We start from the raw sequence: 26,419 nt of genomic DNA on the forward strand, positions 1-26,419 counted from the left end.
GATTTAGATAAATCTGTTTAAATATAAGGAAGAGTTCTAGAATGGGCTGTTTCATGAAATAAAAGTAATTTATTTAACTTACAAAGGGAAAACTAAACAGTGACATTTACCCTTCCTTCTTTTCTCCTACTTCACAAGCTGCAATTTAAAATCACCTTTGGAGAAAGGTGCTTTTTATTCTAGTATATCTTACAATACAGCACAGACATCAAAATTTCATTGGAAGAATAAGACAGTTTGTTAACATTTAAATACACAGACATCCATTCCAGTCCTTGAAGAACATGTTTTTTGTTTACAACAGAAAAATACATCTGACAACAGTAGCTAGTTATATTACAAGCAAACAATATTGAACTCTGCATAGTTTATACAATATACTCTGGTAATAATTTCATTACCAGTTTTATCCACTATTTACTAGCTGGCCACATAAAGCCTGACATTCATCTGAAATGTGGCATTATATGTTCCATTGGTATTCTCTTAACAGCTTCATTTAATGAAGTATTTTCTGGACAAATGATTTTCAAAACTCAAAGCTGACTAAAATGCTCGATGTCTTCACTACAAACATTTAGTGCTTACAATACATTCCTAAAGTAAAGGCAGGTGTCCAATAGAAAACATAGCTCAGAAAGAAAGGAAAATACTGTGCAAATTAAACCCCATCGCATTTAAAAATGTATTGATGTGCAAGTTACAGTATCAACTGTGCAATAATACTAACTGGGAAAAGAATCTCAGCATAAAATGATACATCTCTCACAGTACATCCTTGATTGCACATGTTCCACGGCATTTGCATCCATTACACCTCCTGCAGAAATCAAATACACTGAGTACCCTTAATTAAAACTAAACTATTTTACAATGAGAAGTTGTACACATGCTTCATTTAGCAGGAAAAACTGGAATAAAAGTAATCAGAATCACGTCAGAAATGCTTACTGACTTGTAGAGCCACAGTGCTTGTGAAGTGACTGACAACTGTCAGGATCTTTACAACACTCACAAAATGCAGCTTGTGGGTTACTGAGGAATAACCCCCCCACGACCAACAATACTGGGTTGAATTCCTTGCTTTTACAGTCCAGTACATGCATTTCCTCCCCAGTGATCCTTATGGGCATATTCAAAATATACCTGCTGTAAAAGTGTTGGTTTTCTCCCCATAACACTTAATACTGCAGTAACTGATTTGAAAGGAAACACATATTTTTCTTTCCACAGTGCATATCACTGTGTTTTTAGCTACTCACAGGGACATTATATGAAACCAGGATTAGCTCACAGAACGCTACAGAATGTCAAAAATGCCTGAAGGTACATTGAAAGCATTGGGAAGAACCCTCATTTTCAGTGTGCCATCTGCTCCACAGGAGAAGATACGATTGCCTTGCACAGTCTCAATCTGGGTGACACCAGCACCAATATTTCTGAAAAGGGATTGCTTAGCATGTTCATTTTTAAATGAATGAATTAAATTGTAGCCGGTCAGTCTCCACACCTGTATCAAAAGAATGACAAAAGGAGATAAATATTAAAGGATTTGTATTTTCCCCCAATGTTTCAGATTCCTGGCTGTTCTAAACTCTATCGAGAAAGATAAAGGATATTTTTCTGTTGCAACAATTACTACAAGTCCATGTGTCTTGAGAGGCTGCTGATGCAGTGTAAGGCTGCCTTACTGTGGACCAGCTGGGTAATGGGCAGGGTGAAGCTTCCTACGTTACCTGCTCAGAGTCCTTTTCCCAGCTGCCCCCTCAAAAAAAGCTGCAGAAATGGAAATTTTCATTCAAGATGACTACTGTCAGTTTTTCAGCAGCTGGAAATGCTTTCCTGCTAAGGAATGCTGCAGAGAATAAGTTGCACAATTAATAAGTGCCCAGAGTGGTAGGAATCACAGCTGCCTGTTCTGTCCTAAGTAGCAGGAGCCTCAGCAAGGCCAGGCCATGAAAGTCCCTTTAAAGCAGTCATTCAGAAAAGGAAAGAAACTATATTCACCTTCCCTTTACCATGTTGTATTTCTTTCCCTTAGTATTCAGGTAAAATAGTCCTTAAAACAGGGACTGTGTTTCTGTGGAGGTTTTTTTTGTTTGTTTGTTCTGTTCATTTGTTTTCATGTTGGTGGTTGTGTCTTGCTACTCTGACCTCTCAGTAGCTGTCTAGGTCTACAGCATCAGGAGAAAAAAATAGAACTTGGTGATACAGAAACTTTACACAATGTTGAAGTTGCTGAGCGCCCCCTGTGTTACAGAGAAATGTCCAACAGCAAAGCCAGAATATTTTTAAGTGAAAGAAAAACAAGGTAAGATTTCAGAACCATGCACTTCGCTTTATCTACTTAAAATTGGTCTCACAACCTTAAGAAGACTATTCTTTAGAGGGGGGAAAAAAACTACTTGTTTTAGAAGCCTACCAGTACATTTCAATTTACAGCATAAATGTAAAGCAGGCTATACATCAAGTGTAGGTTTGGGGTTTTAAGGATTGTTTTTGTTTTGTTACTGCATTTCTCTGGCTATTTCCATAAGACAATACACTCCTTCAGCCAAACACCCTCCTTCAGAAGCCAGCTCCTCCATGCCTTACCTTCATGTTGCCTTCGGCCGAGCCTGTGACAAAATAATCCTCGGAAGGATCCAGGGCAAGGGCCTTAACAGCTGACTCGTGCGCTTGGAAGGTGAAAAGGATTTGCCTCTGTCTGATGTCAAAGATGCAGATATATCCCTTCCTACCTCCAGAAATGAGCAGTTGATGCTTGGGTGCATACTGAAGTACTGTGGCACCGTGGTCATGACAAGTGAAGGCTGAAGAAGAAGGATGTCAGAATTTAATAGATTTGAAACTGTAAGTAACTCTCAATCTTAAAGTGACTTTCTTCTATAACTTGCTACCTGAATATTTTCTAACTTTGCAGACACATTCCTTCATATGGGTAATGTCTTATCAGCTGACAGCTTAGTGCTCTCATAACAAATACCTAGATCTATTGCACAAGAAAGCACGATATGCAGTCTAAGTTATTTAGAATAGAGGGTCATACCGGAATTTAAAATTTCAGAAAATATGAAATTTTCACTATGTGAAGTTGAGATAAATTCCTGATTTAGAAAAAAGTATAGCTGATCGTGAGCAACCTGGTCTAGTGAAAGGTGTCCCTGCCCATGGCAAAGCGAGTGGAAAGAGATGATTTTTAAGGTCCCTTCCAACCCAAACCATTCTATGATGTTTTCTTCATACTTTTCCATATAGAGCAGATTAACATCATTGTAGAGAACATGCAGAACCAGGTGCATGTATTAATGTGCAACACAAACTTAGATCTGTTCCCCAGGATAAGGTTTTCCCCTTGCCCCAAACGCACACACAAGCTGTATTTCCTTAGTCAGTAAGAAGCAGAGGTTTAATTTTCACCACAGTACTTACCATGTATAAGACTGTTAGTAGATGAAACCAAGGTGTCCCAGAGGCACACATTTCTGAGGGAGAAAAAACCAAAATCATTATGGCCTATTGCCAGGTGACTCATGGGGTGACATGATTTCAAAAGTGCTCACGTTTTATGTCAGTCTAGAAGGCAGAATTGAACACACTGCGGTCATTGGAGAGCATTTGCAAAGAACTAAGAGTGTTAATTATTTTCTTTGCTCTTTTATGCTTCTTAGTGGAACTATACCTTCTACCCTTAAAATGTGCGCTGATCCAAGGTTGTGTCAAATAATTATAGGAGTTATTCTTTTGAGAGAAAAAGAATTATCTTGCTCTGCTGAACAGATTTCTATCCCCAGCAACAGCATCACGTCAAAGTAGTTGCATTGGGAATACAACCTGAAAAAATGGGTCAATTATTGACCACTCCTCACACAAACAAAACTTGAAAACAAGCAATTGAAGAAATGATATTCCAAGAAATTATCTGGTAAGTTCAAGCTGTAACAAAACCTAGAACAACGAGCCTTAAAATGTCAACCACACATTAATGCCCAAGAGCTTAGCAAATTAAGGGTGATGAAAAAGTAGTTTTGAAATTCTTCACTGTTTCTTTGAACACACCTGTTATCATTGGATTGTCCCGATGTAGCAACTAGACTTGAGGAGGTTATAAATGCGAAGTCACTTGTGGTTTTACTGTGGCACTGCCAACTCTATTAAAAACAAAAGAAACAGAAAAGTGCAATCTCACCAGTTGTTATTTGCATCAAAAGTAATTACTGTCAGTCTGATGTCAGTGATAGTAAAACAGAGTCTTTGAAACAAAGCTTAAAAAACTGACAGTTTGAAACTGAGAATGGATCAATAGATTAAAATCCAGTACAAAATGAAAAGATACTACAATAACTGACACAGAACAAATCTGCAGTACAGTGTTTGACAACAGCCTGAGTTTTAAATTAAGCATGGTCATCGTGTTAAGAAGCAGTAAAATGTATTGAAGAGTGTATTTTTACTAAGTTTTGGGGTTATAAAGTTATTAGTTGTGGCTCTGATTATTAATTTAAACATGGACAATGTTGAAGAAGTATTTGTAATTACACATTTATAGCTTATGGTTATGGTGCAATTGGTTTTGTAAAGATGTATCATTGAAACTCTGCAGTTGCTTTGATGAAGTGTGCCAATTAAAAAGCAGCAAAGCCAAATATGTCTCATTTAAGTTCTATGCTCTGGGCCTGTTTGAAGTTTCAAAGACTGCTTTTCTCTACAATAATAATAACAAAATAAAATCTGTTTACTTACCAGGTAGGGCTTAGGATTTGAGGTGGTTTGATTTACTTGCCAAATACTTAGAAAACCTTCACCATCAGCAACACCACACTGTAAAGAATAAATTGCATTTATTAGCATGACATGGTGGTTACTGGATGCTTCATGATAGCAAACTGCTGACTTCAGGGAAAAAGCCCCCTGAGACATCTAACCTTCATCTGCAAATTGAACATCAATAACAATGATCATCAAGATAAAAAATAAAAACTAGTTTAGAAGCCAAGTGAGTTCAGTGCTGATTGTTTAATGATTATTTAATGATTGATGCTCTCCTGCATACCCAATTCTTTTCTGGAAATGGAGAATGCATGGAAGCTTATCTTTCAAATCCTAATGTTAGATGCTAAAGCTAACAAAGGCATCATTACCCCATGACTCTACGTGAAAATGCTTTAAAAAAGTCAGATGCATGATAGCATGCCATAAAAGCATGATAAGAACAATTGTGGAAAGATTGTAGTCATGAATGGTAAAATGAGTGAGCTATATTTATTAACCAAAATGAATAACATTTAATATTGTATATCCTATGCAGCATATTCTGTAAGTATTTTACAAAATAATTTTAGAAATATTGAGAAATACTTTTTATATTTTCTCTTTTTAGTTGGGCTTCACAAGTCCTGCCTGAATGACCTCCATGTGAAGCACAGCAACAAATACATCTTAATTTCTGACTTAAGATTGATTCCTACATAATGGTAAGACTGCAATATTTCAAAGCACAATCAAAACACATTTTTAGAATGAGTTTAAATGACATTCTATGCCACCTGAAAATAGATTTGCTGTGAGATACTTTATATTTCCAGCTATTTCACCTTTGCTGTTTTATAGCTATGTACAGTCATGCCCAAACACCTTTAATTCACTTTTTATAGTTTTTAACTATAATGAAGTGAAATATTTTGTGAGCAAAAGTGCAGACAAGACCTGTTAAAATCATAGAATTGTCAATATGAAAAACTGAGGAGGTGGGTATTCCTCCCAATTTCTTTCTCTACTCTTCTTTCTGCATTTCACATCCCTTATAGAGTCACTTCTGGCCAAAGCATGTCCTTTTGTACTCTTTCTGGTCTCCACTCTAGTGGAGTACACTCACAGCCTTCAACTCATGGCCTGAATTATCCCTTACCTTATTTCCCTGGGCATTGAAATACATCCTTGTCACCCTGGCATTCCCAGCCTGCTGGAAGCACACCAGCTGCTGTGGCCTTGTCCACTCAAACATTCGGACACTTCCGTCTTGTGCTCCTGTAAGATCTAAGATTAAAAGATGACAATTAATAGTACAGTATTTTGTAGAAAATTATAAATTCCATACTAATGATTCACTTACAATACTGATGGACTGGATGTGAAGCCATTCTCTTGACGTTATTCAGATTTCTTTTTATCAGCTTTATATGAAACAAAGAAAAATTAAAATAATTTTGAAAAATACAAACACACTATTCAATTTTGTTTATACGATTACATGGTGTTTCCTAGTTAAAAAAAATAATCTATTAAGCTAACATTATTTGAATGGTCCTACGTCAAAATTCCCATAAGAAAGAAAACTGTTGGTGGTTTTTCACAGACAGATGGGACTGCTGGGATATGTTCCTTGAGCTTTGTTGCAGCACCAGTCTCATTACATGGCTGAGACAATTGGAAGATGGAAACAGCTCACATCTTGCCAGCAGCAGTCATCGAAGATTTCTTTGTTACAGAGCATTTTAAAACTTTCTAGCCAATAGTATATTGCTAAAGCTTACAGACAACTGTTCTAGCCAATCTCTAAAAGCACACGTACACCTGCTTCACACACGGCTTGCTTGTATGCTTTCTATTAACAATACACAATACTTCTTTATTAAGTTAAAACCTTCTACTATCTTGCTAAGCATATTATTCTGCAGTCTTAAGGTCTATCTTGGCCAAGGCTAATACTCAAATTATTGTTTCATATCCTTGCTTGCTGTACTATTGTAATTTTCTGCTTTCAAACTCTGCAGCTGCAGGCCCTAGAAACAGAAAGAGAGAAATCAAGGCTAGCTGCAGCTTTCTGAAAGTCTTCTTACCTTTACTATTTCCCAAAATAAGCCACACAGACTGACCCATTATTTTCTATATCACAATAATTCTGTGCCACAGTATATGAGGAATGCTTAGTTTGGCCTTCTTTTTGGCCAGGTCTTGGTTGCTGTTGGCTTTTTATGTCAGTACTGGATTGATAGTATGATGATAATGCATGCTAGGTGTCTCTAGTAAATAACAGATGATAAACACCTGCTCTCCTGAGCTGCACACACAGAAGTACTCACCACACCAGCTCCAGTGCTGGTTTGCCCAGTGCCCAGCCAGGGCATGGATGGAGATGGCTGGATCTGACTCACTCCAAATGATGGTGCACTTGAGGGAGCCAGTGTTGTGGTAGAACCACGGAAGTCAACGTCATCGGAACTGGAAAAGAACAGTTCTGTTTTAAACAAAAACTTCTTTGCTCCTAATAATCTATAATTATTTGTCAAGAGCCTAATGGCAGTGGGTAGAGGAAGTGACAATAATGAGACTATAAATTGGTAATTCCTGCACTTATGCAGTACAAATTCTTTCCATGAGCCCCAAATCTATCTATGTTTAATCTCGAGAGATGATCCCAGTATTAGAATCTAAGCTTCCCTGAGGAGAATATTGTTGGGCTGTCCCAGACCTGTGTGTGCAGTGTGCAGGGAGCTGGTACAGAGGAGTGCTCGCTGCAGCTGATGCATTCACAGCTCTCAGCACAGGAATGGAGGGGACAGAACAGGCAGCATCAGCTACCACAGCTGCTCCCCACACTGCACTGATGCAAGGGAACTGCAGGGTGTGCAAGGTAGCATTTCCTTCATTATCTTATGCACCACATGGGATTTCCCTCCACTGTGCAGTGCATGCATTCCTAAAAACAGTAATTATTCTCTTGCCTTCCCTCACTTGCAAAGTAATCTGAAACCTACTGAAGAAGAGTAATTAATGTTTTTTGTATGCTCCATTTGTGCTTACACAAGTAATATAGACACAGCCTCACAGAAAATCAATATTATTAATATAACCACAAAGAAACAATCCTACCTTTTAGATTCTCTGTCATATTCTTCCCCAATCCATATAAATGACTGAGCAGCCAGTAGAGCTGAAATATCAAGTTCTTGAACATCATGTGTAGATGCCAAAACAATTTCATTGCTGTTTGCCTATGCAGCACAAATACAGAATTTATACTAACTATAATTAAGATCTTTTATTACATTTCTTATAGTATTTGAAGCTTACCTTGTTAACTGCAAATGCCATTATCATATCTGATTCTTTGTGAATGATTTTTGCTTTTCCTCCAGGGTATCCAAGATCTGCTTCAACCTATAAAACATTGATAAAAAACTTCAATTAGCGTGAAAATCCATTTTTTAGTGATACATTCAGAGTGCAAAATTCATGCAAGAAAAGTTCAGTGGCCTTAGCATTGTTTCAGTAGCTAAACTTTAGACTTCTCATACTCTTTGGTGTTCTAGTAGCCAAAAGTGATATTTGAGTGTAAGAAACACAAAGTTGTGTGTGCAACACTATTTACAAGGTGTTCGCTCATCCCAATTATCAGGACATCCGAAGTTAGTTCATGGATTAAAAGCCTGTCACACAGACTACACAGAACACACAGCTTCTGTTAGTCACATTAGAAAAGAAAAGCCAGTTCCACAGAACTTTTAAGAATGTGCTAGAGGTTTGGGAGAAGGGATACTACCTTGTTTTTGTGATCTTCTGCTACGCAGTTTTGTTTGACCTGCTCCACACGATCTTCTACAGACTACATAACATCACACAGTCACAAACACAAAACACATGCACAAACAAATATAAAAAAAGAATGAAACATTCCAAACTAGATTTTAAAGGCCACTCTGTCAGTAAATGATGACAAATGTATTTTTAACTTTTTATAAAAGGCACAGAAACTAAGACAGGAATCTAAACAAACTCACTTAAAATGTAATGCCTCCTAAATGAACACAAAATGTATGATATAGTAAATAAATGGAGGAGTAATACACACACAAACTCCATACTTACAGGAATTCTAAAAGATATTAAATTGTATACTTATTTCCCATGATATTTATGTGTTGGCTTAAATTTTCAGTTAGAACACAGCAGTTGTAACCAGTACAATTTGTAAAGCCCCATATTATATATTACTATATAATATTACCTTTATATGTATATATTACTCATGCATATATACATATACACAAATGAATAGCACATTTTAATTTCTTTTTCAGTATGACACACCAAAAAAAGAAAGAATTTTCAAATTTCTTTGCTTATTACTGTTATTGCAAATGTTCTGTTTATTAGGATAGTATTCAAATACATAAAGGTGAGATATGTCTTGTTCAAAAATATTTGGTTCAGTTGATATCCCAATCAACAACAGTCATGTTGATTTTGAAAAAAATCCAAATATTATTAAATAAGAGAAACTGAAATATCAATGAAAAATGAGAAGAAAAATTAAATACTGAGGAGACTGAAGAACAGTTATAATTGAGCTTTGTTTTTAAAAAAAAAGTTACATCCTTGGTTTACCTCACTCTGCTTTCTTTTCTTTGTGAATATATATCTTATGAAAGTCTCCTGAAGAAGTTCTTGCTTCACAAGAAAATGCCAGAGCCTTTTTGCTGGAAGAGCTGAGTAATCCTTTGATCTGGATAAAACAGAAGAAAGAGAGAAAGAAACACAGAGTGTTCTGAGTTGGAGAGACGGAGCCTGTTCCAGTGCCCGACTGTCTCCTGGGTGAAGAAGCTTTTTCTAATTACACACCTAAGCCTCCACTGACACAGCTTCAGGGCATTCATTCCCTTGTGTCCTGTCACTGTCACCAGGGATCAGAGATCAGTGCCTGCCCCTCCTCTTCCCCTCACTGTACCTGCAGTGGGCTCTCCCCTCAGTCTCCTCCAGGCTGAACAGACCCAGTCCCTCAGCTGCTCCTCACAGGGCTTCATCTCCAGACCCTCACCACCTTCACTGCCCTCCTTTGGATGCTCCCTAATAGTTCTATATCCTTATTATATTGTGGCACCCAAAATTGCCCCCAGCACTGTTTTGACTCAGTTGAAGTTTAATATATTGAGCAAAGCTATTTTTGGGTTGAAAACACAGTTCACTATCTGCATTTACAGACACCTCCAGGCATGACACTGTCTAAACACAAGAGGATTAGCCTTAAAAGGACCTTAGTACAACTGTCTGTCTCCTCCCCCAGACATCTGCATGTATTATATAACTCTTCTGCTGCTGAGATTGAGTGAGAGACAACTGCTACTGAAGGAATAGTAAAACAGGTTGAATAGGGTGTTCCCAGCAACAGCCACTGCCCTCTATTCCTACAACCTCTGCTCTTTTCTAATCTTCCTTTCTTGTTGCAGCTGTGAGAAGTGAGCAGAGGAAGTAAAGGCTGCTGCAAGAGACAGGTAGCTGCATAAAAATGAACAAAGGGATGTGGGTAAATGGTTTCTGTAAAACTTTGGCTACTAGACCTAAGAGCTAGACAATCTTTGTTTGGCTGTTTAACATGAGGAGGAAATGCTCTTTAGAATTTCTGTGATCAAAGAATGTGTTTTTTCTAGGCAAAAAACACTTACTTGAAAGGTGTGTTCTCAGGTTCAATCATTGCTTTATTGCGGAGAAGAGCTGGTCCTGCCCCTACACCCACGTCACTGGGGTAAGTATTGATGTAGTTTGGAGGTGGGCCTTCAAACTGGTCCATTCTATCTTGAAGAATCTGTTCCCAGTGTTCTAAATTTTTTATTACAGCAATGCCCAATGGAGATGTTACAGGCAGATCTAAACAGAAATATTAATGAAATAAGGCTCAGAGAAAAAGAAATTAAGCTACAGTGAGTATAAAACCCCCATAATAACATAACCATAAAAAAAATCTTGAAAGAAATGTACATGTTGGCAATTGTAATATTTAAGGTATTTGATTATTTTAAAGTTAGAACTAAAACATGAAGTCTGACAGAAAGCCATATATACAGAAAAATAAAATGTAAAGCAGGATTTAGCATACCAGTGAATTCCAGACCAGCAATGGGAAAGAAGTTCTTAATGTTGTGCAGAACTAATTTTACCATTGTCAGATGTAGAAGAGCCCAGCTGTATAAAAAGAAGAGATTTGGTCATGTTAAAAAAACATTGAGTTATCTACAGAGTATTTTTCTTCTTCAAGCAAATACACAGGTTAGGAAACCTAAACTGTAGAAAGGTTGTATTTAACCTGCACTTCATTGAAAAGCTGCATGCTTAAATCAGCAGTCTAAACCATTATTCTAGAGCTGGATTTGTGGTTCATGATGTTGAGTCTTAAAAATGAAAATGGGTGTTTCTCAGTTGTTTTCCTCTCCCCAAAAAAACTGCAAATCACACAACTTTAACTTCCTAATCCATTTTTTCTGGCAAGTAAATGGGGAACTGTTATTGTGATGAAAATTTGTAATTTCTGTAATCCTATTGCCATAGACAAGTCTGCCCACAGTACTAAAATTGTTTCAATTATGTTGGATGGTGCAGAAGATGCATTTTTTTTTGTAATTTGGAAGCAAAGGTAAGCATATGACATAATTATTCTAAAATAGTGACAATTTCTGCTGACCTGTAAGAATTGGCATCTGTGTGCTCCTGGATCTGCACATCAGAGAGGAAAGCATCATCCTCTTCCTCATCACTGTGAATGCTTTCATCAGAATCATATATGACACCACTGTCTGATAAAGGGAGAAAGGGCTGCAATGCAAAGCAAAAGTCTGTATAAAAACAATATTCTCATCTCCTCTCTGACTTCACTTAAGACTCCCATAGAGTTTAATGATAGCAACTTAACCTTTAAGTCAGTATCCCTAGAAATACAATTAATTAGCAAGGGAGGAAAGTGTTAATCACTATTACTGACAAGAGGCATGCTTTGAAAGTGAAGTAATAGACTTGTAGGCTCTTTATCCTTTATTCTCAGGATAATATCTTGATAACATCTTACTACTAAGAGCACTCAAAATTTTCACTTTATTTTTGTCCTTTAAAACTTAATGGAATTTTCAATTACCTTTGCCATAAAATAGTCCCACATACTGAGTTCTGGAGGAATAAACTTTTCTTTGTAAGATGGTCTTTCTGCAGGTACAGGTGGTGGTACATTGCTGTCTTTTACTGGTCTGCCTGGCACCAGCATTCTCATGTTGAACCGGCGGCGGTGTTTATCCATTTCTTCTGATGGAAGAGGAGGTGCTAAATTCAGGTAGTTAAAAAAGCTGATATTAGTATTGCATCTTTAAAATGTCTGTATTTTATAACTGAAGCAACTAACACCACTGTTATTGATACTAATTTCTACTGATTTAAAATCAAAGCCAGCCTAAATAAAGTAAGTGTAATCATAAAGAAGTTTCATTATGATAAATTAAATAACTGTGGCATTTAGACATTGGATATATTTTGAAAAATACATTTTACATTTATGTACTGGATTAAGTTCTTAGGAGATGTAGCTTTTAAAGTGTCTTTAAGTTGACAAATTTCTCAGAAAGAAATAAACTCAGAAAATTTGTTGAGAAATAAAGTAATGTGTAAAATATCACTAAAGATTATGCTGCACAATTAGTAGTTACTCAAATATAAACAAAGGAATTCTAAGGACAGCAAAGAAAATATTTTAATAGAAAGACAGGCTTTTTGACAATTAAAGGTTATGATTTAAAATGCCTTAATAGTAATCAAAATATTAATGAGGATGTGTTTTTTAAAGTGTTATTAGCCTGGCAACATCGAATATTACACTTACTTTATTACAAGGGAGCTAGGTATTTAAAAACTATTCTGTTTGTCCAAAAAAGCCACTACTAACACTCATCTACACTGCAAGTCTTTACAAACCTTCATTACCATCCTCTGAAACATCAGAAGCTGTAGCAGCTTGAAGGTTAAAGGAAAACAGAATACATCTCAAATGAACACAACTTACAGAAGTTATTAATGCTACTATCTTATGAAAATAATTGCCCTAAATGAGTTTAACTTATTCCATGAATGACAAACACCCGTTGTGCATACTTGTAATGGTGCAATGCCTTATTACTGTTTGGTTTTCTATTCTGGAGAGAGAATGTCTAATTTTTGCATAAATTTCAAGCCTACTGGTGATTTAAAAGCCTGTGTAATGTGATTTTGAGTATTGCTGAAGTTTATTACAAATGGTTGTATCTGTCTTTGTCTTCAGAGTCTGAATTCAGTCTCTACTTTTGCTTTGCCTCATGCAGCATGCTATCACTTGCTCATCTTTGAAAAATCCTGGATTTAGTTGGAGCTTACATACGCATGAGCTGTTTTTCTGCCAAATGAAGTTGGTATTTCTTCTCTGTGGTCTCGTGCTAGGTGAAATCCTACCTTGCAATATAAACTGATTTCAGAAATATTGTTTCCTACTTATTGCAGTCATTAAATAACAACACTTATCTCCCATTAAAAAACCCATAACTATTAACACTGATGGATGTGTTAATAACTGATTTATATTATTTAACTGATTTATATGACCCATGTTATTTTTCCTAAAAATAATGGCTGAAATTCCTGAAAAATATTATAAATAAGCACCTAATATTACTATTATTATAATAATTATACCGTTTTAATGCAATTCAAACTGTGCTGTATACCATTACAAAGGACAGCTGTGAGGCTATTATTTGTTTCAACTTTTTAGTTAATGTCTTTTCTTGCCAGTAGTTTCTTAAATTCTGTTCTTTAAAGGAAGGCAGGCTCTCCTACCAGAAGAGGCACAAAACGCGCACCGCTGGGGTGACCTTTGTGGAGCAGCGTACCTGGGATGTTCTCAGACTGCCTGCGGGGTTTCACGAGCAGCTTGACTCCCCCCCCGAAGACAGCGGCCCACATGCGGCTGTTGAGCGGGTGCGCCGCCAGCCGGAACAGCTCGTTGCACGAGTTGGTGGCCAGGGCGTGGATCAGCAGGCTCAGGTACACGGCGACAACAGCTTCACACAGCAGGATGTTCAGCTTTGGCTGGTCTTCATCCTGAGCTGAACTTAACAGGTTGATAAGTGAACTCACACCTGCAAAGAGGAAAAATTCTGGGGTTAAATGAGTAGGAGGAAAAATGGACAAAAAGAAAATGTTTTACTTTTACACTTTATGGTAAACACTAGTAGCCACATGTGCTTTTATTCAGATGAAATATACTAATAACAGTTTTCTTAAAATTATAAAGATCAAAATTATAAAAAGCCTTCATGGGTCTGGGACTTTTGCATTGCACTTCTCTGCAAATACTATGGGCAGTTCAGTGTGCCTATGAAATTCCTGTACCATTTCCACAGTTTATGCTTGTACATCAGAATTAGCTGCTTTGACAGCTACTCCAAGTACAGCATGCATGTAGGACAGTACTGTGGAGACAATAGAGACAGCATTGCTAAGGGGTTAGGCAGACTGGAGGAAAACATTTTGTGGTGACAATTGTCATTAAGTTTATCCTAAAGATCATGGTCTCTTCTTCAGACAAGATGTTTGCCATGTACAAAATTTATTTTTATTTGTTTTCATATGTGAAGAAGTGAAAGGCTGTTACTGTTTTGAGAATTAAGTTAGAAACATCTGTCATGGATTATTGATTATTTCATCCCTCATACAGTGAAATCATTTTGGCACATGGAGCTGGTCCAGTGGAGCTAAAAGTAACCTTATTTTAGTCTCACCAGGCCACTGAGCAGGAGATGAGTTTGGAGTTGCGTGTTCTTCAATGCTTTCTGTCCTCAGTCTGCGTCGATCACTCAGAAGCAGTCCTTGATAGACCATCCCAGTAAACTGATTGGCTTCTGTTTGACTGCTACATACAAATAAATTTTTTTCTGATGAGAAAGTGAGTACACCAAGTGAGAGTGACATTATATTTTCCTACTGTTTACTGAAAAATGCTGAATGGTGTTATTTTATCTGTGTAAAATTGATCAGGCATATCAAAGTAAGCAATGTTTAATGTGTAAAAGTATCTTTACCCATAAACAAACATTTAATCCCTTTTTAAGTCACATGCAGGAAGAATTTCCATTTAGGATGCACAAAGTATACTGCAAATGTAGGACTGTATGAAAACTTCCCTCTTTACCTGTAGCTGTGGCTGTCACATAGTGCTTGATAAATGGATGCAGAAAGTGAAGCTGCTAAAGAATGAAGTGTGTACACCTAAAATAAAGAGAACCAATGAGCTATATGTTTTATATAAAAGGTGAGTAAAATACATTTCTTTCTAAAGGGTATTGGAAATGTGTTCTGCAGGACTGTTCTAGTTTTAAAGCAAGTGCAAGAAATAGTAACTGAATGTTACTTTGAGTTTACAGCACAGTGCTTAGAAAATCAACACTATTTGTTCAAGATAATTTGATGGCAGTCAACACCTTCTAATATTATCTCAAGATAATTAACTTGATTCTAATACAGAACAGGCACAGTAAATGAGCATACTGAAGTAGTGATTAAGCATGTCCTGTTATGACAATGAATTTGATGGAATGGTTCCTGGAAGCTGTACTATATTACACTGCAGTTCAATGTAGTAACAGCTACTCAATATACATAAAATACAAAAAGTTTGTGTAGTCATGATATGATATTTTTGTCTGAAATATCTTTTCTTACCTCAATTATGTGCTTATAAATTCCTTTAGTCTCCAGGAATAACAAAATAACTGGTTCTGCCTCACAATGCAACAGAAACAGTCCAGTTCTTAAAAAGAGGAAATGCAAGGATTTCTTGGAAAATTCAATGAAATCCACAGTGTGAAGAAAATGATACTGTCCAACTGTTAAAAAAGCAAACTTTCCTAAACTCACCCTGTGCTCATTCCTGTCTTTTCCTGCTATCCTTACATTTCATCAAACATTAGGCCTTAGATTAAAGCTATGAATTACCTTGACATCTTCAATATTAGGATGTGGTGGTGATTTCATCTGCACAATAGTGTAAAGTATATCATGGATGTGGTTGTTTAAGTACAGCACAGGATTGGCTATCACAGTTTTTGTGGATGCTATGCTTGCAGACAGCAGTGGTAGTGTTGTGGGTAGTGGAAGTGGAGACTGAAGTTGCTTTACAGTAGTTTCCTGTTATAAAAGAAAAGATTGTATTTAAAATTATTGCTTTGAAAAAAAAAAGAGATAATTTTACATCTTAAATATATTTCCCAGATTATTTATCCTCTTCCACTGCTGTCAACTCACTACAGACAAGATTTTACTGTCAAAACCAAGTTATTATTTACTATAAGGTTCAGAGTTGATAGTCATGTTTGCTGGAGTACATTTTGATTTCATGCAGGAAGAGTATTTTCATGTAGTTCATTAGGAAGTGTGGAGATTGCCTCTTAAGAAACAGTAACTAAACATGTACTTGCAGTAGCACAAGTTGGTACAACTGGTCACTGGTCTGAGTTTAGGAAAAAAGCCTAATGTGTACTTATCTGAGTTTCTCAAGGGGAAACAAACAGAACTTGAAAAAATTGGTTAATGTACATTCTAACCAAAACAGCTGTGTGTTGCCCTATTTTAAACAGGAGAAATCTAGGACTAGAGCATGTGAAAAGACTTGCCCAGTATCAGATTATTTGCTGTAGCTCAGTGTAGTAGTTAACATTTGCTGTAAAATATCTCTTTTTGTACGAAATGCAGAAAATGCCATAACAGAATACCTGTCTGAGTTTATATTATTTGTTGAGCCTTGAAGCTAACATCTCATTCCTTGTAGCTCCTTTGCATGATTTGCAGAGGTCTAGGAATGAGATTTTGTTTTACTTCAGTAACTGTGAATTTAATTTATTATATAGGTACCTAGAAATTGTGACCAAAAATCTGTCATAGTAACACATACATTGCTGCAGCTACAATATAAACCAGCAACATTTATATTCCATAATGATAAGTAGCCTGATCTTCAGTGTCACAGAGCAGATTCTTCAGAACCAAATAATACATATTGGGAAAAGCAGCCCACTTAAATAGCAAGCTCTTTCTCCAGGAACATTATAATGACCATTAGACTTAGAGAACATTACCAGAATCTATCTAGGCACAAACTCATGCATTTGACATAAGTGACAGTCTAGAACTGTTCACATTCATCAGCAGAAATGAATTTGGAATTTGCTTTACCTGCTGTGACTCCTGCAGCAGGAACTTCAGCTCCATCCTTACAGATGCTAAACCTCCACCTTGTGCCCCATGGAGACTACAATAACTGAGGAAAACTCTGAGCAGAGCTTGGTTTTTCTGCAGCCACCACTTGCGTCTCTCAGCGTGCTCCCGTTTTGCCTGTAGCCTGCGCCTTTCGATCTGGTGCCGTTCGTACGAGCCAATGTCTGGCTTATCCATAATATCTTCGGGGTCAAGCAGATCCCCATTTACTTTGGTATATGTTTTACAGTAGTCTTTGTCCCCTGTGTCATGGTTGCATATTTCATGCATAGCAGCAATCTCTTTTTCCAGCCAGTTGTACAGCTGAAATCTGAGCTTTCCTCCATCCACTTCATAACCTGTAGCCAAAGTCCTCAATTCAGTCATAAGGATTTTCAAACAGGCTCTGAATTTTAGTTGCTCAGCAATAACATCAACCTCAGTGTCTCCTGCCTCAGAAACCTCCCCATGTGGTGTTTGAGCCATGCTGGTGTCTGAGGTCCTCTCATCTTCACTCTTAGAATCAGACTTTTTCATCATTATCCCAACATCCTTGTCTTCTTCATCTGATCCATTTTTGTCTTCACCCCAATCAAGAGTAAGGGGCTCATCATCAAATTTTACTGCTGGCTGACTCCAGTCAAATTGTGCTGAAGATTCAACAGTGCTCTCCAAAGCAAAGGAAGTTGAAATGGGTTTTGACCAGTCTATATCACCACTTCCAGCACCATCCTGTAGGGCTTTGGAATCTGAAACATCAGCCTGGATTGAAGGACTGGATGAATCTTTTTCTCCAACTAGAGGTGACTTTTTTCTTATTTTTGGAATTTTGGAGAGGACTTCAAGGGCTAGTACAGGGCAGCCTACTTTAAAATGAGCATTTGCAGTAGTGAAGAATAATTTTCTTTCTATAAGATTAATTTTATCAACAAAGCTTTTCTCAGTTTTTAGACCTAAGGTGGCGAGAGTTCCTTCTGGTGAGCTGAAGTATCTTCGGATGAGCAAAGGGTGGGTGCGAAGGTAGTTGTAGAAACTAAACACCACAGGATTGCAGGACTTGACGATAACTGAGGAATTAAACAGATATGACATCCATTGAAAATGCCTTTTAGATGGTATTATTCTGTTTTGCAGTTATTTCCTGCATTAGAGATTTATCAAAACACACAAAGACATTTTTGGGTCTAGTGACCAAAAAAAAATTAAATAAATTACTTATTCCCCACAAAAAAGAATAAAGGTATGAGCTGGATGAGTAGAAAGATACAAATTCTATCATTTGCCTTGCAATTACATTGCACTACAATTACAGCTAAGCTATAAGGCAGCTGAGATGATCATCCAGGTAGAGATTTCCCCAAGGAAATTCCTGTAGGGAAAATGAAACCTATGTGGCCACCTGTCCCTTAACATCAGTCTTGAATAGATGGGACAGGAAATCCTGCCACAATACTGCTAATTCCTAGAAGTAAGACTAATAATTTAAGTCCACTAGAAAAAAGACCAACCAGCATTCATTCTAGAAAAATATTGTATGAAGTGCCAAACAAAGACAGCTCTCTTGAGCTTAGCTGACAGCAGGAACTAAGTCTGGTGTTAGGGGGTTGAAGACCCTCTCTTCTTTTTCTTAATATGTTTGGCCTATCAGATTAATATTTTTTCCCTTACCTGGGTTTTCATCATCATCTTTGGGTGTTTGTTCCAATAATGTATCCAGTGCTCGTGTGTAGTCTTTCATTATCCAGTATGCAATGCTTCTCAGAAATGGATCAGAATGCAACTTAGTACAGCTGAATCCAGTTCCATCCTTCTGGCAACCCAAAATCTTTTCATAGAGAATGGAGGTGTAGGTGACAGAGGTTTCAAACTCTGATTCATACAAACGAGCAATGACCATGGCCAACTGGATGTCTTCCATTTTCTCAAGGCACACCTATGGTAAGCAGTGGGGAAAAGGTTGTTTTATAAGGGGAGTTCTACAAAATAAAGTGAATAGCAATATATGTTTACAGAACAGATTTTTTTTTTTCTCCTCTTATCTGTTCTTTGAAGTATAAATTAATCTTCAGGTCAAAAATGTGGTAAGTGATAGATATCCAAGTAACATTTTCTTCTGTTTGGAAAGAGGTGTACTTTTCTCTATTTTAGGGATTTCAGTATGCATAGTAGTACATAGCATTAAAAAATTAATGTGGCAGAAGATAAGGATGTCTATTTTTGTTCCATCTAGTAGAATAATTGCCAACTTTCATGTTATTGTGTCACTGGTAAGATATTTTTCCCACCATCTTGTGTAGAATTACATCTCTGAGGAAAATACATTCTCAAGTGAAGACAAACATACAGAAAATAAATAGGCAGATAGTCTAAAGTTCTCTAAATCCCATCCTCTCCTGAGAGATAGTGCTTAACTTATGATCCTTCTCACAGCTCCCACCTCCCTTGTGGCAAGCAGCAATCATAGCTTAACTAGAAAGGGATCCCAGAACTGCTTCACAAGAGAACTCTTGACTTCTTTTTTTTTTAACTTAATGTTGTACCAAGAGGTCATGCAGAATAGCTCGAGGCTGAACAGAGTGCTACAATTTAACTGTGCAGTTCAAACAAAGTTTTGCCAGAAGGGTCACAGTTCAAACTGTGATGACAGTTCCAAGTACTCCCAAGAGTACTTCCACTGAGGAATGGTATCTGAACAATTATTCTGGCCTTCAAATCAGCTTCCAAGTTGCTTTTCACAGTAGTGTGGAGGTAAATGGTATGTCTGCAGGGCAAAAGGGAGCCCTGTGTGGACATACCATCCCATTTCTGCTGCCACAAATTGTGAAAACTTCATCAGAGGAGAGCTTGTAAGGATGCAGTAACATAGGTCAAATGAGAAACTGAAACTTAATTTCTCAAAAGCAGATACCTCTATAGCATCTTTTAGTGAACCTGCTAGCAAGAAAAATGCAGCTGACTGCTCAAAACGTTGTTTTCCCAACAAAGCAAAAGCATTTTTTAAAGCAGCTTTACGCCATCGATCTTCATTGAAGTTGTGGCTGAAAAAGGCAGTCATCTTTTCATCATGCTGGGACCTGCATAAAGAAATGCAATGTATAGAGCTATTTATTATGTACCTTAGCATACTGTCACTTGAACAACATTACTTGAAATTAAACTCTACTCTTCAATGAGTTCTGCTTTGCATTCCTAGTTCAATTAAGATTTCATCAAACTTCAAGTTAGCAGAACTCACCTAAACAGACCCCACACCACTGCCTTTTTCTTCATAGCAAGGTAAAAAAGTGCAGCATCTAAGGCATCATTGTTCCTCTGGAATGAAGCTTTTGCAACCTGTAGTGAAAACAAAGCCTACTATTATTGATGAAAATATAAAAGCTGCTGTTAGCTAAATAACCTGTGTTCTTTGTCACAGAGGATGGCAAGGTAGACTGTGTTATCTGTACAAAGCAGCAAAGTAATTTGTGAGAATGTTTTATTCCTATCTAACAGAGCCCTACACTGCAAATGCTTTTAAGAGTCAGAAATACAGCACTACTGCAGATAACAACCCCTCTCAAGCACACTGGGACATTAGTAATGTGCAAATAAAAATATTTTCTTTAAAATTGTTACAGTAACTCATACTATTAGGTGAAATTCCTCTGGCAATCCATTACTTAATAATACTTAAGCTAATAACAGTATTTCTTGAATGAACTCTGTTTGGGTTTTATATAGGACTCTCATGTAATTGGATCTGGAGTACTAGATAATTGTTTTGCTCCTGGATTCTTTGAATAAACTGTAATATTTAAAAATGTATTTTTACATTAGATGGCTTGGAAATTTAGTGTTAGATGTAGCTAGAGTTTGTAACCAGTAAAAAGTACCTTCTCAATGCACCTTCGGAGAGTGTTGATATTCCTGACCCACCAACCAATGCCCATCGCTCTCAGGTCAGACCACTGCGGGTCTCCCTTCTGGATAGCAGGAATCATATTGATCAACTCCTCCTCAGCCTCAGAATGGAAAGCCCATGCAAAATGGCAAGTTGACAGGCCTAAACAATAACATAAACCAATACAATTCAGAAGACTAAGGGCTGCTAATAAGTAAATGGAATATTTCAGGGATGCAAAGTGGGGCCTCCAACCCAAGAGCTGGGTACATCTGAAAGACACTGATTCCCTCAAAATGAAGTAGAGCTGTCAAAGGAACAGCTGAAGTATCTTTTTGCTTGCTAGGGATGTCCTCTACTCTGTACTTCTTTCATAATTTTCCAGTACTCCATTCAAAACTATACAAGATTTATATTGAAGGACAGAAGGAAAAATATTCTGTTTTCCCAGAAGCAGACTCATTCTGGGCTAGAAACCCTTCTCTCTGCTCTTTAGGTGGTAACTTCTTTGCTTTTTGTGAAACAACTTTTTTTATTTCACAACATGTACTCAGATTAAGCAAAATAAAAACCAGCTGTGATGAAAATAAGAGATATTCTTTAAGATAAACCCATGCTTATGTAAGGAAATAATGAATTACCTACATAATCTGTGTTTTATCTGGTTGGGCAATTTATTCATGCCCCAAACTGGATAGGCCAGAATCTTCTATTCTAGAGCTATTTACAGTGCATGTAGGGAAGCCTACATCAAGCCTTTGCAAGATAATGGCCTCAATGAAATTGAAAATATGCAGAGAATAGAAATATGACATTATAAATGAAAGGTAAGTAGATAGTGTGAGGGTTACCTTGGTGGAGCAGCTGGACGCGGTACAGGGGAGGCAGGGATGTCAGCAGGCAGGTGTGCAGGCGCATGGCCAGCAGGTACCGGAGGCCACATTCATCCAAGGTATCTCTTCCTGTGCCACAGCAAACACACTTTTAAACATGCAGCTGACTACAGTAGGCATGGGGACAATTTATCATAATATTGTGTGAGGAATGTATGTCAAGGCTGCTGAGAACCTGAACTACAAGTTATTTATTATGTATGAACTACAAGTTCTTACTTACATCTGTTTTTCTTTCCTGCTGTATCTAACCTGAATAAGTGATGCTAGCTTTCAGCTTTGTCATCCCAAAATACCCAAGGACTAAGTTTTCCTTTGCTGAGAAGAACAAGAATGTCAATTCAATAATATGTCAGGTACTAACCTGAGTAATTCTTATCTCTGTTCTCATCTAGTTCAGTGCTTGTCGTAGCCACAGTGTCTGCCAAAGCTACAAGGAACATCTGCTCCAGTCGAGTGAGGCCTGGCAAACTTGAGTGCATCAGGTGGCTTGAAAGGACACTGGCGTGTTCTCGGCCAAAGTAAGTTGGCCCATACTGTGACAGATTAATAACTTTGGATTTACTCTCCCTCTTTTCAGGCTCAAAATCTATAAAGTCTTCGGTTGTAACAGGCTGAACCTGGAATAGATCCGAGTACTGATCCTCTGCTTTTCTCTTTGCATGGTCTTCAGAGCCCTGAGGTATTTTAGAAGTTTCTTCGGCAACATAGGTGGCATCCTGATCTGCAGCAAGCAGTGCGTACAGCGGCAGTGGGGGAATCGAGTCTATCTCTGTGTAGTCTCGGGTCCCATCCTTCCCAGCAGTAATGGTGTCCTTGGCAGTGCTGCCACTCACACTGATGGTGCGAGAAAGATGGCGTTTAGGACCAGTCCCTTCTCCAGCTTCTGTGTCTTTGACTATTGCAACTTCTCCTGCAATGCATTTAACTAAATGTGACAGAATGGCTTTGGCTCGGCGAACTTTACCCAAGTCCATCAGTTCTAACAGCTGGGTTGGATGATACTGGGGTAGAGTAGGTGAAAGAACATGAGCAGCTTCAAAGAGGCCCCCATCCTGAATTACAGTTGGAGTGCCAAAAACATCATCCACAACACCTGCCCCATCAATTACACTGGTCTTCTTCACCACTGCGCTTGTTTTGAATGGATCTTGTGTTGTTGAGTCTTCAGAAGGAAAAATGTCGCTTTCTCCATTACCAAACTTGACTGCGTGTTTCCACTGAGCATAAACGTGCATTTCACAGTCCATGCCTACCACTAGTATTCCATCTCTCACCCAGGACAGAGACACAGGCAGGGAAGGAGTACCATCCACGGATGAAACCAAATCAATGGACCTCAGCAACACCCACTTTGACTTCACACCTTGTTTTATGCTCCCTCCTAGAGGCAGGGTGATGACAGCTACTCCCTCTTTGCTGCTGGTTTGATCTGTTACAATCCCTGAAAGCCTTCCATACATGAAGATGTTGGCACCCACTCCAACTGTCAATATATGTGAACCATCTTCTTTTGAAACCCAGTCCAAATGCACCAAATGCTTGATACTGGGCACCAGGTATTTGTCTTTATTCAAAAAAGCATCTGACTTACTGTAAACAAATAAATTACTATCCACGCTGACCCTTGAGTCAAGAACACTTCCAACCTTAACTAAATCATCCAGATGAATTGTCTGTTCCAAAACCCACTCTGATCCTCCAGTAGACTCACATTCAAGAATACAAACATGCATGGAAAATTCTTTGGAAACAAACCCATTATGCTGTATGGGTTGCTTGTATGCTACTGCAAGACGTCCTGTGTAAGAACAGCTAACAGCAACCGGCCTTCCTATTATGCTCACTGTACTGCTGTTGTCTTCCCCTTCATCATTCATTAAAGGCCATTTTCTCCAGTGGTAGGTCTCCTTCTCCTCAGTTCTGCTGTTCAGGTCAGTCTCTACAGTGCATCTCCAGAACCGCACTCTGTTGTCTGAACAGGATGTTACTATCAAATACGGTGCGAGGCAGACAGGGTATATTGATGAGGAACTCAAGTGACCTGAAGTCAGAACAAACATTTGCTTTTAGTAATACACAAGAGAATGCCTTTATTATTAAGGCAGATATAACACTGTCTGTCTACTGCTAGAGAACTTTACAACCTGGTGTTATTTTTAAAATTTGGATTTGGATAAGGGCAAATAATATCAGAGCTGGTAACAGTCTTGCAGCTTGAACATTATCTATTATCTGCATTTTTTGTCACTATTCAAAGATATTCAAACTGAACTAATTCAGAGAAGGGCTCTTAGAACAATGAGAGGAATACAAACACAAACAGAAGAAGGTGTTAGTGCATCAGGTAAGAAACCCACTATATATCAAACACAGGAATGCTGGCGAATGAGCAACTGGGTATAAACTGTTCATTAATAGATTAACACTAAAAGTTACATTTCCAACTATTAGAGTGGTAAGTTTCAGGAACAGCGTTCCTGTGGGGACTGGATTCATTTACAGAAGAGTAATGTGATATGGGCATGATGATTTGTAAGCACCTTTTCAGTCCTTTGTGTTTTCTGTATCAGTAAATCCGAGTCTTATAGGCTGGGGAGATACAATTCTATAAACCTGGAAATAAATCAGCGGACCAACTGTAAAGCAAAAATTGTAAAAGTTACCTGCTGAAGGAGTTGCTCTTACTACTTCCACACCAACAGGAAGATCCAGGGGTTGGCTATACACAAGTCTGGAGCTCAGAATGAGTTTACTGGCAGTCTGAAGGTTAGCAATTGACGAAGATCGTGGTATGGGACTTATGCCAGGTGATACATCTGGAGAAGAATCCACAGTCTTCTGCTCAGGTACACTAAGTTTATTATCTGCTGAAGATGCTTCAGTTGATTTTGCTATATTAAAAAATGCCAGCAGTGTTAAAAAAATGTTTGTAAGGACAAAGCATTAATATCTGATAATCAAATTTATTTGTTTTTACAAGAGCTCAAATTGCACACAAAATAATTATATGATGTGTGCACACTGTGTCAGTTTTATTGCATGCTGTGACTATTCATTTAAGACATCCATAACATTCTGAAAAACTGATAGTTTGAAATAAAGAAGCCACTGCTTAAGCACATTACTTATCCCATCAATGCATTTTAATATTTTTAGTAGATTAAAATGCCATCAATATTTGTAAGGAAGTTTACTGCTTCTATTACATTGATATATTATTCTGAAGATTCTTGATTTTTAGGCTTCTGCTAGGCAAAGGTGATACAATTTGTTTTATAATAAACCACCAAAATTTGTTTTATCTTAAGTAATATGATAGAAATGTCTAAGAAAATTACAACCACTCACTTACCTAAACAGGCTTGGACAGATTTGAGATGAAGATGCCACATTTGAAGAACAGAACAGCCACTACTATCTTTTTCAATTACGACCAGGTAGAACTTCTCTGAGAAAGGTGGTGGACGATACCCTGTAATTTACATATCATATATAAAATATATAAACATATATATTGATATAGGGTCATGAAATTTATATTTAAACGAAACAATTTTTCCATAGCAAAAGATGCCCTAAAAACTGACAATAAAATCCCCATTTTCATCTTTGAAATAAATGGTTAGATTATAAAACAAAATATTGAAACAGTATCATTAGTAGCATGCATTAATTGACATTTTGATTACTCATGACAACAGAAGAATTACAAAATAGATACTGACTTACAGACAATCTGAGTATTAATGGCATATCTGATTTATTAGATATTTGCCTTTCCATTCAGTTTGAACTATTTTGCCAGATTATAAAGACTCTTCTACCTGTCTTCCTTTACCTATTGAAGTTTAAAGTCTACTACCAAACCTTCCAGTGATTTTCCATTGTGTTAACTTGAAAGCCAGATATATTGGTATTATTACTTGCACCTACCTATTGATGCAGAAAATGTGCTTCTATTCTGTTCACATTTTATATATGACATAAACACTTTGAAAAATGTACTTTGTCATATAAGCTGTTTCACTCCAGGCAATTAGAAACTCTTCAACACCATTTAGCAACAATTCATATGAGCAATACATGACAACCATTTCACTAAATTTTACAGATTCTCATTTAAAAGTAAATTACCACATGCCAGCCAGATTTTAGTATTCCTGAAAAACATTTTTTGCTACCAATTTAATTCATATTAGTTAGAGTTCATGCTATACCTTGTGATGGCTGGAAAAATATCTCAGTTTCCTTCCCTTCTGCATCCTCCTTATGTGGTTTGTATCCCAAAATGAAGTCTTCTTGGAAGACATGAAGCAATTGTGTGTTTGAACCACACTGAAACATTGAGCAACTGTTATGCTTCCAGAACAGTACAGCAATATTTAGTATTAATGCAATTAATTATTTCCTCAGTGCAGTCTAGCTACCAATGAGGAAATCTTTCTTTTATAAAGTTTAAAGTTATCATCAGAAAAACCAAATATTTTCCTTTCATATTATGAACAGCATGTTCTAGAACTCATCATTTGTATATTGAAATAATTTCACCAAGGTCTGCCAGGACAGACAAATTCTGTAATAATACTTCTGCTGCAGTTATTGACAG

The 26,419-nt window shown here is 37.3% G+C and overlaps 1 protein-coding gene across 2 annotated transcripts in view; it reads right to left on the reverse strand.

Moving 5' to 3' along the window:
- Positions 1 to 49: 49 nt before the first annotated feature.
- Positions 50 to 26,419, reverse strand: part of DMXL2 (Dmx like 2) — a 47,565-nt gene continuing 21,195 nt past the window's right edge. The window contains exons 15-44 of one of the 2 annotated variants that reach the window (XM_064722210.1): positions 26,031 to 26,148; positions 25,166 to 25,285; positions 24,477 to 24,704; positions 22,175 to 23,854; positions 21,769 to 21,879; positions 20,910 to 21,079; positions 20,273 to 20,370; positions 19,946 to 20,111; positions 18,706 to 18,970; positions 17,017 to 18,104; positions 15,781 to 15,972; positions 14,978 to 15,054; positions 14,568 to 14,698; positions 13,677 to 13,925; positions 11,903 to 12,084; positions 11,456 to 11,586; positions 10,874 to 10,959; positions 10,443 to 10,644; positions 9,388 to 9,505; positions 8,543 to 8,605; positions 8,074 to 8,160; positions 7,873 to 7,994; positions 7,083 to 7,221; positions 6,113 to 6,173; positions 5,909 to 6,036; positions 4,744 to 4,821; positions 4,060 to 4,151; positions 3,433 to 3,485; positions 2,596 to 2,813; positions 50 to 1,510 (exon numbers count right to left, since the gene is read on the reverse strand). In XM_064722210.1, coding sequence (XP_064578280.1) covers positions 1,301 to 1,510; positions 2,596 to 2,813; positions 3,433 to 3,485; positions 4,060 to 4,151; positions 4,744 to 4,821; positions 5,909 to 6,036; positions 6,113 to 6,173; positions 7,083 to 7,221; positions 7,873 to 7,994; positions 8,074 to 8,160; positions 8,543 to 8,605; positions 9,388 to 9,505; positions 10,443 to 10,644; positions 10,874 to 10,959; positions 11,456 to 11,586; positions 11,903 to 12,084; positions 13,677 to 13,925; positions 14,568 to 14,698; positions 14,978 to 15,054; positions 15,781 to 15,972; positions 17,017 to 18,104; positions 18,706 to 18,970; positions 19,946 to 20,111; positions 20,273 to 20,370; positions 20,910 to 21,079; positions 21,769 to 21,879; positions 22,175 to 23,854; positions 24,477 to 24,704; positions 25,166 to 25,285; positions 26,031 to 26,148 — 6,663 coding nt within the window. In that variant the 3' untranslated portion in view covers positions 50 to 1,300. The remainder of the gene's footprint in view (positions 1,511 to 2,595; positions 2,814 to 3,432; positions 3,486 to 4,059; positions 4,152 to 4,743; positions 4,822 to 5,908; positions 6,037 to 6,112; positions 6,174 to 7,082; positions 7,222 to 7,872; positions 7,995 to 8,073; positions 8,161 to 8,542; positions 8,606 to 9,387; positions 9,506 to 10,442; positions 10,645 to 10,873; positions 10,960 to 11,455; positions 11,587 to 11,902; positions 12,085 to 13,676; positions 13,926 to 14,567; positions 14,699 to 14,977; positions 15,055 to 15,780; positions 15,973 to 17,016; positions 18,105 to 18,705; positions 18,971 to 19,945; positions 20,112 to 20,272; positions 20,371 to 20,909; positions 21,080 to 21,768; positions 21,880 to 22,174; positions 23,855 to 24,476; positions 24,705 to 25,165; positions 25,286 to 26,030; positions 26,149 to 26,419) is intronic. The other variant, XM_064722211.1, reaches the window with a different exon arrangement.

This window comes from Zonotrichia leucophrys, chromosome 10 (genome assembly GCF_028769735.1).
Source record: "Zonotrichia leucophrys gambelii isolate GWCS_2022_RI chromosome 10, RI_Zleu_2.0, whole genome shotgun sequence".
In the NCBI taxonomy this organism is placed as follows: Eukaryota; Metazoa; Chordata; class Aves; order Passeriformes; family Passerellidae; genus Zonotrichia; species Zonotrichia leucophrys.